General features: G+C 57.9%; 2 protein-coding genes across 2 annotated transcripts in view; both read left to right on the top strand.

Moving 5' to 3' along the window:
* The first annotated feature begins 6 nt into the window (after positions 1-6).
* Positions 7-7,553, top strand: UAP1 (UDP-N-acetylglucosamine pyrophosphorylase 1). The gene is made up of 9 exons (XM_026854329.1): positions 7-234; positions 1,063-1,238; positions 1,515-1,687; positions 2,874-3,067; positions 3,440-3,583; positions 3,995-4,183; positions 4,644-4,691; positions 6,673-6,739; positions 6,989-7,553. Exons 1-9 carry the CDS (start codon positions 119-121, stop codon positions 7,079-7,081), a joined length of 1,200 nt encoding a protein of 399 aa, XP_026710130.1. The 5' UTR covers positions 7-118; the 3' UTR covers positions 7,082-7,553.
* A 2,444-nt stretch (positions 7,554-9,997) lies between these two features.
* Positions 9,998-16,953, top strand: part of DDR2 (discoidin domain receptor tyrosine kinase 2) — a 13,856-nt gene continuing 6,900 nt past the window's right edge. Inside the window, exons 1-6 of the mRNA XM_026854345.1 lie at positions 9,998-10,123; positions 13,636-13,733; positions 15,655-15,757; positions 15,880-16,111; positions 16,193-16,340; positions 16,516-16,621. Of these exons, the coding sequence (XP_026710146.1) occupies positions 13,646-13,733; positions 15,655-15,757; positions 15,880-16,111; positions 16,193-16,340; positions 16,516-16,621 (677 nt within the window). The 5' untranslated portion in view covers positions 9,998-10,123; positions 13,636-13,645. The remainder of the gene's footprint in view (positions 10,124-13,635; positions 13,734-15,654; positions 15,758-15,879; positions 16,112-16,192; positions 16,341-16,515; positions 16,622-16,953) is intronic.

Below are 16,953 nucleotides of genomic sequence, written 5' to 3'. Positions count from 1 at the left end.
CCCACGCGTGTGTGCTCTCCCGCGCGTAGGGCTGGCGGAGATCGCGGGGAGCCGCGTGGCCGCGCTGCTGCTGGCCGGCGGGCAGGGCACCCGCCTCGGCGTCCCCTACCCCAAGGGCATGTGCGACGTGGGGCTGCCCTCCCGCAAGACCCTCTTCCATCTCCAGGCCCAGCGCCTGCGGCGGCTGCAGCAGCTGGCGGAGGAGCAGCACGGCACACCCTGCCACATCCCCTGGTGAGCGCCCGGCCCGGGGCCGCGGTGTGTCAGTGCTCCCTGGGCTGGCCTTGGCGAGACGAGGCTCATGGGCTGGTGTTGGCGGGGCCCCCTTGGCGCTGGTGGGTGAAGACCCATGGGGTACCCCATTGGCATCAGCCCAGGTGGTGTTGGTGGCTTAAGGGCCCCCGGGTTGATATTGTTCCATAGGTGTTGGCTGGGTCAAAGCAGCATCAGTTGGCCTTGGTGGGTCAAGGTCTCGTGAGTTGGCATGGGCGTCATTGGTGTCAGCAGCCCGAGGACCTGTGGGTTGGTGCAGGCACCCTTGGCAGCTCAAGGGCCCTTGGGTTGGCATAGACCCGCTTGACACCAGTGCTATTGTTGTGGGTGTAGCCTGCTGGAGTTAGCGGGTCAAGGGCCAGAGGGGAGTCACTGCCAGGTCCCGCATTATCAGGCTCAACCCCGTGGGCCTTTGGAACATGTGTCACATCGCCTTGGTCAGCCTGCTGCATGGGCCAGCTGCCACGTGGGGGGGGGCTCTGGGAGGCAAGGGGCTGCAAGCAGGAGGTTGGTGACAAGGCGGGAGCTGGCTGCTGCAGCTGGGTGTCCCCCCGCTGCACAGGGTGTGGTGGGGTTTTGGAGATGAGTGTTGCAAGGAGGGATGAAGCAATTCAATTGGTTTGCCAAAGAGATGAAACTGCAGCAAGTCAGATCCTTCTAAATATTCTTGGCGAGAAGACTGTCCTGAGTGTTACAGGCTGAAGTGGTTCCCTTCCCCACTTTCGGGATGAGGGGTGTGAGACCCTACCTCTCCTCCCTGCTCATCGGGTCTCTTCTGTGCTGTGACAGGTACATCATGACAAGCGGCCGGACTATGGAGTCCACCAAGGAGTTCTTCCTGAAGCATCGCTATTTTGGCTTGAAGAAGGAAAATGTCATCTTCTTCCAGCAGGGCATGCTACCTGCCCTGGGGTTTGATGGGAAAATCCTGCTGGAGGAGAAGGGCAAGATTGCTATGGCGCCAGGTCCGTGGCTGGGAGCTGGCAGGAGGGCTGCACAGGGGCAAGACATGGTGCTGAGGACAAACTTTTGGAGCTGGAGCTTGCATGAGACTGTCTTGCAGTGTGACGTGGCCCACGGGTGAAACAGGGTGGGAGATGTCTGTCTTGATGGGGAGGATCAGGGTAGGGTATGGCCAGGTCAGTAACCTCCACCCTGGCTCTGTGGAGAAGGAGGATGAGCGAGTGGCTGATGGGACAGATGGGAGTTGTTGAGGCCCCAACGGTTTGTTTCCTCTACAGATGGCAACGGGGGCCTGTACCGGGCCCTTGGGGCACACGGTATTGTGGACGACATGGAGCGGAGGGGTGTGCAGTGTGTCCATGTCTACTGCGTGGACAACATCCTGGTGAAGGTGGCTGACCCCAGGTTCATCGGATTCTGCCTGGAGAAGGGAGCAGACTGTGGGGCCAAGGTATGGTTTTGGGGCAGGCAGGCACTGCTTCCCATGAACAGGGTGGGGTCAGTCCTGCTTCTTGTCTGGTTTCTCTGACTCCTTACCCTTCCTTCGCTGGCTTGCTGCAGCTGGGAGGGGTAGCTAAGCACTGGAAGCTCACTGCTGGAGTAGCACACGCTGCCAGAGTCCTACCTGCCACTCAGCTCTGGCACCCTAGGGGTTGCAGGGTGTCACTGAACCCCTGCCTGGTCCTGCTCTCCTCCTGCCTTGCACAGGGACATGGCATCAACAGCTCCAGGGCTCACAGGTCCCCCGGTCCCTGGGGCTGAGAGTTTTTGGGGAGCCTCTGGGGCTGTCCGGTCCTCAGCTGGCCACTGTCAGCTGTTGTCCGGGCAGCTGCAGGGAGCATGGGCAGCCGGGATCCCTGCTGCAGGCTGCCAGCTGTCCCCAGCCATGATGTCCCGGGCACTAGACCAGGACACAGTGGGTGCAGCTGACTGCTGACGCTGAATGCAGCCCCGTATCTCATGGGTAGGACATTCTCTGCCTGAAGCTTTACTTAAAGGCTGGGTTAACAGCCAAAGGGGCTGTGTGATTGTGTTTGCATTGGGCTCGGCTCTGGCAAACAGTGAGAGGGCTTGCTGGCCTTGAAGCTTTCAGAGTGAGCTGCAAAAGGGAAAGCAGTTCCTCCTTCTGGGCCAAGCAAGAGAAGGGGGAAATAGACCCTAGCATGCAGAAAGGAGAAAGCCCTGTGTCCCTGCACGTCACACTGCCACTGATGGCAGTGACCGGGTGGATCCTATGCCCAAAGGGAAGTGTGTGAGGTGCAAGGAAGAGGAGGGAGGTCAGGTGTAGGGAGATGGTTCTGCTGAGCCAGCAGCTGCCTCCTTTTGTGTGGCAAGCTGGCTGTTCACGTGTGGGTTGGGTGCTAAAAATATCTGCCCTCTGCCAGCCACACACAAGCTTGGTGCCTCTAGGTGTGCCTGTCACCCAGCTCTGCCATCTCACTCTCCTCTGGTCACCACTACCAGAAGCACCCAGGAGGGGAGGGCTCCAGCATCCCTATCCCTGCACTATCCCTGCACTATCCCTGCTGTCCTGCACAGGCAAATGCCTCCACAGGAGCTGCTAAATACAAGGGGGTATATTTGAAGTGCAGGGCATTGGGGGTGGGTCTTTTCCTGACAGCGCTTCCCTTGGGCAGGTTGTGGAGAAGACCAACCCCACGGAGCCAGTCGGTGTGGTGTGCCAAGTGGATGGTATCTACCAGGTGGTGGAGTACAGTGAGATCTCCCTGGCCACTGCCCAGAAGCGGGGCCCAGATGGGCGGCTGCTCTTCAACGCAGGCAACATTGCCAATCACTACTTCACCACTGCCTTCCTGAAAGATGTAGTCAAGTAAGGGCCTGCTGTGGTGCAGCTGGTGTGCCGGAGGAGCGCCGGTGCCAAGCGGAGTCGCCTGCCTGGCTGCCTGTAACTTGCTTTCTGCTGGTTGAGTTCCAGTTATTTGCAGGCATGCTGGGATGAGGCCCATGGAGTCTGATCCCTGGTCCCTGCACGTGTGGTCTAACCGCCACCTCTCTGCACTGTCCCTTCCTTGAGATAAGGTTTCCCTTGACTAGTGCTGGCTGCTGTGGGGATGAGCATCCCGTGCCTCAGGGTGGCTGGGGGTCAGGGCAGAGCAGTCGTCCTGCCGCAGCAGTGTCTGAGTCAGGGGGCTGGAGACATTCCTTGCTCGGGTGAGTGACAGCTCTTTCTTGGCCATTGCAGCACTTATGAACCACGACTGCAGCACCATGTAGCTGAGAAGAAGATCCCACACGTGGACATCGCTACAGGGCAGCTGATCCAACCTGAGAAGCCCAATGGGATCAAGATGGAAAAGTTTGTCTTTGACATCTTCCAGTTTTCCAAGTATGCCCTTTTCTCTCTGCAAGGAGCAAACTGCTGGCTATCCCTTGGGCAGGGTGCCAGGGCTGCACCCACTGGCGATGCCCCAGAGTCAGGATAGGGTGCCAGCTCCTGTTGTTCAGCAGCAGTGGACAATTGTGCCCTGAGATGAGCAGGGACATGTACAGCAGGGGGGGATAGGCACTGTGTGCCTCTTGCTCGGTTGAGCCCTGCTCCTGGGCCAGAGGAGCATCTGCTGACGCTACAGCCCAGGTCTTCCCCTTCCTCCTTTGTGGCTGTGAGGACAGCCCATGGGTGTGGGCTGCAGGGGGTGGCCATGGCCCCAGCTCAGCGACCCTGGCAAGGGAGAAGCCAAAGTGAGAGGAAGCAGCTACATTTTCTAGACGTGACCCTCCCATGCCCTGTTCCCCCCAGGAAGTTTGTGGTGTACGAGGTGCTGCGTGAGGACGAGTTTTCTCCCCTGAAGAACGCGGACAGCCAGAATGGCAAGGACAACCCCACCACAGCCCGGCATGCCTTGATGTCCCTGCACCACTGCTGGGTCCTCAATGCGGGGGGGCACTTTGTGGATGAAAATGGCACACGCATCCCTGCCATCCCTCGGTGAGTTGCTGCTGTGGCACTCCTGCATCCTTTTTGGGCTGAGTATAAAGTACCAGGCCATTCCCAGCCCTTCTCCATTCCAGTGCTCCTGAAACCAGTGCTGCTGGAGCGACCAGCCATGGGTCCCTTTTGAGTGGTCTTGTGGGCAGAGCTGGGTGTGGGCCAGGTGGTGGCTGCAGGAAGGCTGCTCACTTGATTGGAAGGAGCTTTCCTTCTTGATTGAATGCCTGTAAACTGAATCCTGCGGGTCTCCATGGCACAGCCAAGGTTGCCTGTGCAGGGTGGAGGTGGCTTCCTAAAGCCCAAGCACACCAGCAGATCCGTGCGACAGCCAGACTGGGGTTGTAGCATCCCTTGACCGAGAGACCTCCTGCTACCCCTGTTTGAAGAACAGCAAACCCCAGACTTGTTCTGCTCTGTTTTTTCCCACCCTTGCTAACCCTTGTTTATTCCCACTTAGTGTCTCAAATGGAAGGTCAGATGCCACCCCAGCAGATGTCAAAGACAAGTAATTATACCGTGCAGCGTGCATGGTGGCGGGGCTGTGCTTAGGTACTAACGGGCTGTAGGTGAAGCAGTGTGCCAGGCTGCGGTCACTGCGGTGGGTGTGCGCTGGTGTGCAGGCGCCCGTAGTGACTAACGTGGCCGGGGGTCTCGGGCCGCATGCTGGGAGTGGGGCATGTCTCGCTGCAGGACCCCGTGGACTCCGCTTCCCAGGGTGGCGGGCAGTTGGCAGCGGCGGGGGTGACTGGAAGGGGCTTGTGCCACTGGTGCCGATGGCACCGCTGACTGCACACAGCCCCCAGAGGTCATCTTGCTGTTGGGAAACACGCTGGCATGTCCCTTCGATGACACTTCCCTGTTCGTCACGCCACAGCGTGGGGCAGCCTGAACTGATCCCAGCGAGTCCCGTAGCTGGAGACAGCTGCCATCTCCCAGTGTCCGCCAGGCATCTGGGCAGATTGGAATGGGATTAAAAACGTTAAACGTCAAGCAGGCTTTGATGTAGCACATGCAAATCTCAGCGTAGGCGGCCAGCTGTGCTTTGTGTGACTTCATCTCTTGAGTACTGAAGATCCAAATCGTGACACCAGGAAAAGCCCCTGGCTCAGCACTTGAAAATTTACAGAAGTAAACAGGAAAGTGGACAGAAGTGTTAAAGCCATTTCTGTATTAGCAGCGTGTTATTCTATAGGCGCATCTGGGTGTCTGGGACTTAGCGTTAGTGAGTGTAAATGACTTCCAGGCTAAGCAAGCTTGTTACCTTTCCCTCGCTTCAGGAGAAGCTGTATTTTCTGGTAGTTCCTGGTGGGATACACCTGGGGTCTCTCTTTGTAATTCAAGACACCAAGTGCTTTTAGGCTTATAACTAGGCCATCACACTATTTGTAATGTAGGATAAAGGATGCCCTTTATCCTCCATTGCCAGTTAATGGCACTTTAAAAATGTTTTTTAAACGCTTATCTTGCAATGAATCTGACTAAGGCAAACACAAGAGCATGGGCTGGGTTAGGATGGGTGAGTTTTATTTACTCACAGCTGGGGCAGGAGGGGGCTGAGCAAGTGCATGGCAGCAGGGACGAGCTTCAACCTGGGCGAAGGGAGCGTTGTCACAGGTGAGGTGCTGCGATGCCCACAGGCTGTAGTGGCGAGCAGGTGTGAAAGGGTGCCCTGGGGTGCTGCCAGGGTTCCTCCTCGAGGCTGCACCCCCTGGCCAGACTTAACAGCAGGATCCAGGGAGCATCTGGGGGATCCTACAAAGGCTGGTGGCAGCAGGAGTGGGGTCAGGGGCCCTGTGCGGGTCCCTGCCCAGCAGCACTGCTGTGGTTGTTCTTGGGGCCAGGCTGCAGCGGGCAGTGCTGGTGTGGGTCTGCCATTGTCCTCGCTGGCTCAGGCTCGCGTGGAGAACAGGAGCTGGCACAGTTGATCTAAGAGGTAAAGGCATGCGGAACAGGCAGTGCCGCAGGGAGAATTTCTGAGCAAGTAGACAGGCTTACCCTGTGTCCTTAGGTTGCGCTTTAAACTAGGATCATGTTTAAAAAAAGACCTGTTGGGACCAGCCAAACAGGAAGGTGCTGTGAGAGCATCTCTCATCACCCCAAGGATGCAGGAGGAAGAGGAACAAGGGATGATGAGCTTGCATGCAGCATCAGCTATATTGGGACTGTGGTCCAGGCTGGGGCTGTAGATGCTGCTCTAGTTGCATACATAGAAAGGCAAGTAGATCCTCATTAAACCCGCATCTAAAGCTCTCTTCTTTTATCAGCTGTTGCTGGTATCTAAGCTTTAGCTTGCACCTCTTGTGGAGAGCACGCAAGGCTTTACTAACCCAGGGCAGCTCTGTGCTGGCGAGGTCTGTGTGGGCCAGCAGCCACTGGTGCCCCAGACAGCTGCTGACCCCCATGCTGGCATCGGTGAGATCTCGGCCCCATCCCCATTCCCTGGTGGGATGTGGCTAGCCCTCCTGACTTTTTGCTTTTCTCTGCAGCTTGAAGGATGCAAATGACCTGCCAATCCAGTGTGAAATTTCTCCTCTTGTCTCCTACGGAGGAGAAGTAAGTACTGGGTCTCCTGAGCTCGGGCCCCCTTGCAGGTTAACTAGGCAGGTGGGGAGGCTGGCGGGGCAGTGTGAGCCCTGGCTGAGGAGTGGTAAGCCACAAAAGCATGACTTGAATTCACTGTGGAGCTTTTCAAGGCATTGTCCCCCAAGCTGCTTGCCCGGGAGGGGACCAGAGCCACCTGTGAGCAGCTCAGCAGAGCAGATGACATGTGCATTCCTAACAAACCACCTCATCCTCCCTTAGGGTCTGGAAAAGTACGTGAAGGACCGAGAGTTTCACACGCCTTTGATTATCGATGAGGATGGGATCCATGAACTGGTGAAGAATGGGATGTAGTGGCAGCACAGTGCCCAAGCTGGGCTGCCCATCCTGCCTGGTGGGCTGGAAATTTGGACACATGAAGGTTTATAGCTGTAACTGGTAGGGGCTGATCCTGCTCACTCTGGCCCTGGGCAGAGGAGGATGTAACCTGCTCGGTTCTTGGCATGTTGTACGCTTCTATTTATATTTTAATTTAAAAACCAAACACTTTATAGATTCCCCTGCCATGAAGCACAGCAATGGTGCTGCCCTTCGCACTCCAGGCTGTGGGCATTTATTTTTAAACATGTATATAGTAATAGTCATTGTACATGCAGAAGATTTTTATGGTACTGGGCTGGGGTTAATCTCGAATTTTTATTTTTCTCAAATCTACATGAATATTTTTTTTAATAGGTTCCCTGTCATTGCCCATGTCCTCCCTTTTGAACATCCTTTGTATGTTGCACAACTGGAAGCACCCGATTAAACTCTTGAGTCCCTCCTGTCTGTCATCTGATGTTTTAGTGACAGTGGCTTTCTGCAGAGGTTCTAGTCAGAGCAGAAGTCATATGGAGTGCTCCACTGCGCAGCTCAGCAGCAGCTGCTGCCCAGGGGGGCACAGGCAGGTCCTCTGGCCCGTGGCGCTCGTTTGCAGCATTTCCGGAGGAAGCAGAGGTCTGTGCTTTCCTCTTGAATTTCTGGAAGCGGTGGCAAGCCTTGAGCAGGTAGGAATGGGTGGGTGTGCAATACCACCACAGCACTTGGGGTGAAACCAGCCTGGCATGGTGCCCTCCAGCAGCATCACGTGCCCTCTGCTTTTCCAGGGAGGGCTCTTTGGCTCCCACCAGAGCCCACTGCCCCAAAGCGTGGTGTCCTCGTGTCCTTGGGCAGAGCAGCTCATCTGCCTGCTCCCCTTTTCAGGAGGGGGGATGTTCAGCCAACCCCTCTGCTGCTCCCAAGTCCTGCTGCTGCCCCTGGGGTGGGGTGTTGCAGCCACCCATGGCTGATTGGAGAAGGGATTTTCCCTTCCAGGGCTGGGAATGGGGCCCAAACCGCTCCCCTGGGGGAAAATCACTAAGTCCCAGGAGTGCCAAGGTGGCTGTTGAGCACCCTAGTCTTGGCCAAGCACTCGCTCCCCATGCAGTGTGCCTGGGAAACTGGGGCTGTGCAGGGGTCCCGGCCGGTGCTGTGGCTGCTGGTGGCTCGCTGTGGGCCAGCCAGGCTGTGTGTGGCCAAGGCAGGCTGGCGGCTGCGGTCCCAGGGGAGATAGCCTGGGATGGGGGCCAGAGCGGATGAGAGGAGCCGGTGCGGAGTGCTGCGGGTGGTCTGCACCACCACCTCCCCCTGCTCGCTGGCCCTGCCAGGCCCTGGGAGCAGCCACTGTGGGGAAGGGATGTCTCTGCTCCCCAGGAGGCAGGTGGGTGCCCCCAAAGCTGCTCCTTGTTGACATGGGGTGGGCAGCAGCTGGAGCATAGTGTGGCCCACATCAGGGGGATGCACATGGCCCTGGGAGCAGGGCCAAGAAGGAGTGAGGGGCTGCACGATGAGCCCAGGGGATCACTGCTCCAGCTGGCTTCTGGGGCACAGGGAGGGGTGGAAGAGAGGTGTTTGCTTTGGGTTTTTGGCTCTGTTTGCACACCAACACCTTTGCATTAGGTCCTGGGATAGAGCGACGTGGTGCTGGCTGCCGCCAAGTCATTTGAGCGCCAATTCCAGGTAGCAGGAGGCAAGCAGGGTGGAGCGGAGCTGGCTGGCGCTTGTGCCAGCGTGCACGTAGGGCAGCCTGTGCTTGGGCTTCCCCCTGCCAGCTGCTCTGGGGCAGGATGCTGGGGCATAGGGCAGAGCTCTACAGCAGACACCATGCTAACCTGCTCCCTGTCTGCCCAGAGGTGGCTGTGGTGCTCTGCCTTGCCTCTCGCTGCACCCACGGCTGGGCTGACACCACAGCCCCTGCCTTGTCGGTGGCAGCACTGAGGGTCTGTGGCATGTCACTGGCATCTTGCCAGGTGGTGAATGGTTTTCCCTGCCTGGGACTCAGTTTGTTTGTCTGAAAAGCGGATGGGCTGGGAGTCTGGTGAGGAGGGTGGTTTTGGGGGTTCAGGAGCACAGCTGCAACCCTGAGACAGGTGCCTTCTCCAGCGCGGGGTGCCCTGTTGGGAGCTGCTGGCCTGCTGCCAGGGGTGCTGCTTCCCTCCCACGACAGTGTGGCTGCTGTCATAAAATACAGCCAAAACACTAGTCTGAAATAATGCTGTTTGTTGGGGTTTTTTTTTTAATTGCATTTTTAGCTATTGCACAAAAATTAACGTGAGCCGATTATTATTATTTTCTCCCTGCTGCGTTGCGTAGTCAGTGGCCACAGTACCAAGCTAGTGCCTGGAAATGATGTAAAGCCACGAGCTCAGCATGCAGCCTGGGGAGCCAGAGATCTTCTTCCGTGCCACGTGCCAGGGCAGGTCAGCTCAGATCTCCAGCCGGTGTCCTGGCCGCGTGTGCCCGCCCAGGGCCCAGCACCCTTCCCACTAGGGGCCCAGAGCAGGGCAGCCTGTGTTGGACCCTCTGGCCCAGCGATGAGGCCTTGTAGACTGCCTCCATCACTTGCATTTTGGGGGTGTCCCACCTGGCCCCTTCACCCCATGGTGCAGGAGGAGGATCCTGGACACACATGTCATCCCACAGCCATGAGGGCAAACGTCAGGAAGCAAAATGCTGCCTATTGCTTTAAGTTCCCTCTCTGGCCATAGGGATTTTTTTAAAATTTTTTCTCTCGCGCTATGAATGGGTTTTGCTGTAAATTATAGCTTTGCACACATTCCCTCGGGCCGAGGAAAATAACCTCCGCCGAAAAGCCAGCCTGGATTGGTGACTGGCTCCCCCTCTCCGCTTCCTAATTGAAACCAAATGTGCAAGATGTAGGATTGTGGGATTTCTGGCCGGTTCCCAGGAATCTGCAGAATGCAAACGCGCTCCCAGAGGCATCTTGCATCAGCCCGAGGAAGTTCGCTCCTCGCCTGGCTCCCCCAGCCCGGGCGAGGGGCAAGAAGCCCCCCCGCCCACCGCCGCCTCCCCTCTCTGGTGAGTTGCTCTGGGGTGCGTGGGGAAGCATTTGCCTCCCCTAGGCTTGGGATTTTGGGGGGATGCGGGGTCAGCTGTGCTCTGTGGCAGAGCCTGGGGAGAGGGACCAGGGTGCAGATCTGCCTGGGAAGGGGCTGAGGCAGCAGCAGGGCAGTGTCCCCCCTTGGGGAGGTGACACTTGGCCCCTTCTCTCCAGTTTTTCCCCCACTGCCAGCGTTTCCCCCTGTGCCTCGTGCCAAGCCAGTGTCTGTTGCCTGTCCTCAGCCTATGTGTCTGTTGGCAGAACTGGTGGCGGTGCTGGCCAGCCAAAGAGGCCCTACTGTCCCCAGGGTTGCCCAGCCAGGCACCAGGTCACCCTGGGGAGGGGACACAGCACCACCGGTCTAGTGCTCCTGAGCATCCTGCCCCCCATCCTGGAGCTCGGGACCCGCTTATGGCTTCCCAGCCCTGCGCCGTGGCAGAGCAATGCTGTGCAGCCCTGCACCGTGGCGGTGTTATGCTGTGCGCCGTGGCATGGCGTTGTGGAGGAGGAGAGCTGCAAGTTTTCAGCTGACGGGTACTTGCTGGGTGCAGTACCCACAGGACCATGTCCCCAGGCCCCATGGCCATGGGCTGTGCTGCTGGCAGCCACAGGGACATGCCAGTTGCAACTTGTGCCCTGTGTGGCTGCAATGCCACCGGCTGAGCCAGCCAGCTGGTGGCTGGGGAGGTGCTTGCTGCTGCAGAAAATGGGGCTGCATCCAGCCTAGAGAAGGTCTAAAATGGCATTTTAGAGGGAAGGAGGACTACGGGTCCCGGCATGCTGTACTGCGCTCCCGCCAGGGCTGTGCCGGTGGCACAGCATGCTGGGGGCTGTAGTGCCAGCTGGGATGGGGGTCCCGAACCCCCTTACTGAAACTCCGCACACCTTGGGTCATGGTCCAGGGTCACAGGGAGCCTCTCACTGCTTGGGGATGTTTCCTCCAGCATGGCCTCAGCATGGTCCACCTGCCTGCCATTCCAGCAAGAGGGGAGCTCCTGGCCCTGTGTGAGAATGGGTGCTCTGCAACGGGAGCTCCAGCAGCCCTGGGAAACCTGCATCCAGGACCTGGCAGGTGCAGGGGGTGCAGGCTGCTGCTGTTCGCCTCCCTCCTCACGGACAATGCTCCTCTGGTGCTGGCAAGGATGGTAGCACCCACCTGGGAAATGAGCTGGAGACTTCACCAGCCATCACATGGCTGGGGGTGAGAGGGACCACGGCTTGGGTGGGGTTTGTCTCTAAATAAATGTGGATTTAATTTTTTTCCCACTAATTTTCCCTGGTGATTTCTGTAGAATAAGAAGGGGCCGAAAATACAAAGGGAAAAAAAAAAAAAAGCAGCAGCTGAGGAAAGCTCCCAAGCCCAGGCGACGCCAGGGAGGAGCTCCAAATCTCTCTGCACTAAAAATTTCCAGTGATTGAAAATTTTCAGCAAACATTTTCAGACAAAATGTTGCAAATCCATCCCTTTTGCAGGACTGGTGGAACAAAAATGATTTCCAGCTGGGTTGCCAATACTGCTTGGCCGGTTTGACCGCGTGTCCCTTAGCCCCTAGCCTCGGCGCCTGAGTCACCATCTCCCCACTGTCCCCCAGCCCTGCTCCTCCGAGGAGGGACAAGCACTTCACAACGGCTTCATGGGGATAATTTCCCTATATTAGGCTAAATGTAAATGCATTCCCTGCGGGAGATTATGGCATCTGGTATCCTGATGCTTAAGGCATTTACTCAGCCTGAAAGAATAGTGAGAAAAAATATCCCTGGATGTTTTTTGGAATGCAGAAGGAAATTGAGATTTTAATGTCGGGGGAACTGGCCATTATCAAACCCAGGAGCCTTGTGTGCGCGCTTCAGCCATGCATCTGAAAGTCTCAGTTACAGCTGAGTTAGCTGCAACTAACTAAACTTTCCCAGCTGGGAATAGGGAAATAAGCAACCACATATCTGCTTTCTCAAAAAAAAAAAAAAAAAAAAAAAAAGAGGAAAAAATCACTCTAAATCCAGGTGCTTATTTGTACCCCTGCACCCCCTGAGCTCGTGATGTTTAGCAGGGACCCCCAGGGCATGCAATAGCATGCTGCTAGGTGCAGAGGGCCTCTAGCAGGGTGCAAGTGGCAGTTCCCGGGGCTTTGCCCTTCCTCTGGGTGCTGGTGTGGTCACAGCAAGCCAGCCTCTCCTCTGCCGTGCCAAGCCCTGGTTTTGCCACTGAGCAGGGCCATATCCATCACCTCCCAGCTAGGCTTCGCAAGCATGGAGGCATCTGCTGTGTGGCAGCTGGTTCCGGTGGGTTTGGGCTTTCTCTGGGTGGTGAGGACAAGGCTGCAGGTCCCCTTGTGTGGGAGAGGGTGCAGGTACACAACCAGGACTTGGCTGGGATTCAGCCCAGCACTCAAGTGCAGCCAGGTCCCACCTAGCCAGGAGCTATGGCTCCTTTAACTCTCAGGTTAGTAAATTGTTCCTACAAAGGTTAATGTGCATGTAAACTAGACTAAAATAGTGGTTTTTAACAAGAGGAGGACTAGTCTGCATGCAGTGTTTGTGTGAAGGGTTGGCTGTCCCAGAAGGAATAATGTCCCCTTGGCAAACAAGGGGAGGGGGAGCCCAGAGAGCCTGGGGCAGGGCTCGTGACATGCAGGGGTGTCCCTGGAGCATCCCCAGCATGGTGCCGTGCCCCGTGGTGGTTCCCTAGAGCTGTGCGGGTGCAGCAGGAGCTGCTCAGGCTCTGGGGGTTCCTGGAAGCCAAGGATTAGCCAGAGCCTGGGCGATTGCTGCTGCCCTGTGAAGTGGCTGTGGTGGCAGCGCTGACTCAGAGGACCCACATGTCCTGGGGCTGGGGCCAGGGGGGATCCCCTTGTGCCACAGACTGGACCCTGCTCCAAGGAGCCCCGCCAGCACCAGCTCTTTTTCTCCACTTGCTGCAGCCCAAGCCCTACTGCCAGGACCTCCAGGTTCCCTCCAGCCCCATCCTGTGCTCCCCAGGAGGCAGCAGGTGAAGGCTGGCTCCCATGCTCTCTGTCACTCCTTTCTGTGGCACTCATGTCCTCTAGATCTGCTCTGCCGTAGAGAACTGTCACAATAAATATGCTATAAATCTCAGGCGATTATCTGCTATTATCTCTCCTGAGCCAGAAGGCAGGGAAACCGCATGTTGCAACGTGCTATTATTTTGTTATATGATGGGGTTGTGCAATGTCTTGCTTTCAAAGCTTTCCAAGGGCGGGTGGCCCAGCTGGAGCCTTTCTGCCCGCTGGTGGAGCCGGATGGCGCCAGCCCCGAGCAGAGCCCTGGTGGAGGGGATGGCACACTGTGACCCCTTTGAATGCCATCACAGATGTAAGGCTTGGGGCTCTGCTCCTCCTCTGAGGCTGAGGTGGGACACAGGGTCTTGTGCAGGGGAACCTCTCCCATCCTCAGCGGGCTGCCCCAAGCAGGACTGGCATTTCCATGCGGCTCAGCTGCCTCAGTCTGATGAGTCCTGGCTCTGTCTCTGCAGGACTGCTGCCATGACGGCCACCCCCAGACTAGCCCTGCTGCCACTGCTGCTGCTGCTGCTGCACGTCCCACGGGCTGTGAGAGCCCAGGTCAACCCAGGTAAGTGAGACCAGGTGGCTACAAGAGCCCTGAGGTGTGTTTTTCTGGGCTGTGCTCTTGCCAGGACATCTGAGCTTGGGCTCACGTCATCTCCACCAGCTCTGGGATCTTCCCAGCTCTGGGAACAGTGTGTGATGGCCCCCCAAGCCTGCACCTGCCTGGGCACTCAGCTGTCCTGCACATAGCTCGGCCATCACCAGTGACCCAGAAAGCATCCTCCATGGGCCATGGGCACCGGTGGGCTGGAGAGGCCTTGGGGTACAGGCAAAGTGCTGCAGCTGGAGCCCTGGGCTCTGAGTGGGTCCCTGCTCCATCGGGGACTCCTTGAGCCCACTCAGTTTTGAGGCTGCAGCATCCAGAAAGAAAGGCGTTGGGCTATTGTTTGCTGCCACTGGGATGTGCTTTCTTTGCTGGTTTCACAGCAAACCAAGGTTGGCTCTAGTAAAGCAGCTTGACTAGGTGCCTGGCTTCTGCTCAGAAACCACAACACTGTACTGGATGTCAGTGAGAGGAGCATGTTTAAATGGTTGTTTCTGCAGGGCTCATTCCCATCCTGCACTGCAGGGATGGACACAGAGCCCAGGCTCCTTCAGTGCATCAGGGGTTCCCTGGGGCATCCCTGTAACAAGGCCCTTCAAAGGCTTCTTCCATCTGTGGGCAGAGTTTGCTGGGTCTTCCCCAGATGTTTTATGGTGCTTAGGGAAGCAATCCTGTTTCTTCTGCAGCCATCCAGGGCTAGCAGTGTTGGCTTAGCCTGGCCAGGATGGTTATTACCCAGGGCAAAGGGGCTGGGCTGGCTCCATGTTTGGCAAGAATTAAATGGGAATTCAGTGGGAGCTGCACTCTGCAGAGCGTCACAAGTGGAAGAGCTGGAGACAAGAAGAGATGCTCCCCACTGTGCCAATGCTCATGCTGAAGATGCACCCTTCCCTCTGTCAGATGCAGGAGATGGTCCCTGTGGCACGAGGACCTGGGGACAGGAGCCAGCTGCCAGGTGGCACGGCGCGCTGGGATGCGGGCTCCTTGCCACGCAGTGTCGGGCAAGCTGCAGGCTATGGGGGCAGGAGGTGGCCCCGGCACTGCATCCTTGCCTGGGCCCTGCCACCTCGATGCGGGTGTTTGCTTGGGGCGGTGTGTGAAGGGAGTGCTGTGGGCTGGAGCCGGCAGCCAGACGGTAAACATGGCCAAACAAGCCGGCCTTTCAGCAGTGCTCTTGGCAGCCAGGCATGAAAAAATAACTCCTGGGAAGTGGTGTGGATGCGGTGCTGGGGGAGCTGGCTGCCACTTGGGGATGCAGCCTGCCCGCCACCCTGGGTACTTTTCCACTTGCAGCTGGGGCGGGAGCAGGGCTGGCGATGGGGGCCAGCAGGAAAGGCGAGCGTGTGCCTTTGTCACTTGTTTCCCAGGGGGGAGCAGCAGGGCAGCACAGCTGAGAACAGGTTGCTGTGGGTGGGGTTTTTGGGTGAATGGCCTCTGGAGCAAGCCCTCTGGGTGCTCCCAGACCAAGGAGTGTGGGATCAGCAGTGCCAGCCCACGGGCTCTCCCTCCACCACAGCTGAAACATTTGCCAGCAAGGCTGACAGGATCTCCAGGGACAGGGACCGGGTGTGTCCAGCAGCCCTTGGAGCGCTGCCTCTCCTTGCTCCTGGCTTCACTTTGAGCTGGGCTGGCATCAGCTTCTGGCCAGTGGCTCCATTTGTCCAGGCAGGTGTCTGCCTGTGCGGGACAGTCTAATCGTGCTTTGTCCCCCCCTGTAAGCCAGAGGGATGGAGAGTTCTGCGCCTGAGCTGCCCAGGCTGCAGTGACTGCTGTGTTGTGGATGTGCCCCAGCCCTGGCAGTGCCATACTGTATTTCAGCATGCTCCTCAGCCAGGGAGGCAAGGAAGGATGCTTACTCAGCACCCTGATGGTCTCGTTGCAGCAGTGTGCCGGTACCCCCTGGGAATGTCAGGTGGGCACATCCCTGATGAGGACATCTCGGCCTCCAGCCAGTGGTCTGAGTCCACAGCCGCCAAGTACGGACGGTGAGTGCGGAGACCCTCTGGCCACAGCCATGGCAGGGTCTGGGCTGCCACAGAGGAGCAGAAGAGAGGCACAGGGCCAGCTCTGGCTGCCTGCAAATGACTTCTCTGCTCTGGGTTTGCAGGCTGGACTCAGAGGACGGTGATGGTGCCTGGTGCCCCGAGATCCCGGTGGAGCCTGATGACCTGAAGGAGTTCCTGCAGATCGACCTGCGTGCACTCCACTTCATCACGCTGGTGGGCACCCAGGGGCGCCACGCCGGTGGCCATGGCAACGAGTTTGCCCCCATGTATAAGATCAACTACAGCCGGGATGGCACCCGCTGGATCTCCTGGAGGAACCGGCATGGGAAGCAGGTGAGGAGGTGGGCAGGGGCTGCACTGGGTGGCAGATGGGGGGCTGTGCCTGCCCACCCCCACCGTGCTTCTCTCTCCCAGGTGCTGGATGGAAACACCAACCCCTACGACATCATCCTGAAGGACCTGGAGCCACCCCTCATCGCCCGCTTCGTCCGCTTCATCCCTGTCACTGACCACTCCATGAACGTCTGCCTGCGTGTGGAGCTGTACGGCTGTGTCTGGCTGGGTGGGTGGTGTGGTCCTGTCGCCTTCCCTGTGTCCCCAGAGCCTGGTCGGGGGGCTGTGCATCCCACTGGGGATTGTCTGTCCTGCCTGGGGCTGGCAGCACCCTGGGGCTGGCTGGGGCTCACCAGCAACAGGGTGTCCGGTGTGGGCAGCCACTCACCCTCCCCTCCCCACAGATGGGCTGGTGTCCTACAACGCGCCAGCTGGGCAGCAGCTCATCCTTCCCGGGGGCACCGTCATCTACCTGAATGACTCAGTGTACGACGGGGCGTTTGGGTACAGGTGAGGACTGGATGGGCTTACACATGACATGGGCACCATGCCGAGCAGGAGGCTATAGGGGTGATTTTTCCCTGAGTTTGCAGGCTGATATGCTGATCCTCAGCAGAGCAAATACTTGGGGTCTCCCCGATGCAGGGGACATGACCAGCTCTGGGAGTCTGCACATCGTGACAGGGACAGCGTGATGGGGGAAGCACCCCCTGCCCTTCTCTTGGATTTACACTAACTGCATTGCATGCTCAGCATCCCACAGCCTTTTCCAGATGGAACATGAAGAACAAAACCCCCTCCTGAATTTCCCAGGGGCTGTAAGGAGCTGGGGGGGGGGGGGG

This window comes from Athene cunicularia (genome assembly GCF_003259725.1).
Source record: "Athene cunicularia isolate RWA chromosome 8 unlocalized genomic scaffold, athCun1 chr8_part1, whole genome shotgun sequence".
Classification (NCBI taxonomy): Eukaryota; Metazoa; Chordata; class Aves; order Strigiformes; family Strigidae; genus Athene; species Athene cunicularia.
Note: the sequence above shows the minus strand (reverse complement) of the source record. Positions and strands in the feature narration are given on the sequence as shown.

Excerpts from the sequence above, each read along its gene's own strand:
- UAP1 (XM_026854329.1), top strand. The coding sequence starts at position 119 with ATGTGCGACGTGGGGCTGCCCTCCCGCAAGACCCTCTTCCATCTCCAG. Across the intron at positions 1,239-1,514 it reads CAAGATTGCTATGGCGCCAG|ATGGCAACGGGGGCCTGTAC; the intron begins GTCCGTGGCTGG and ends TTTCCTCTACAG. Across the intron at positions 4,184-4,643 it reads CGCATCCCTGCCATCCCTCG|TGTCTCAAATGGAAGGTCAG; the intron begins GTGAGTTGCTGC and ends ATTCCCACTTAG.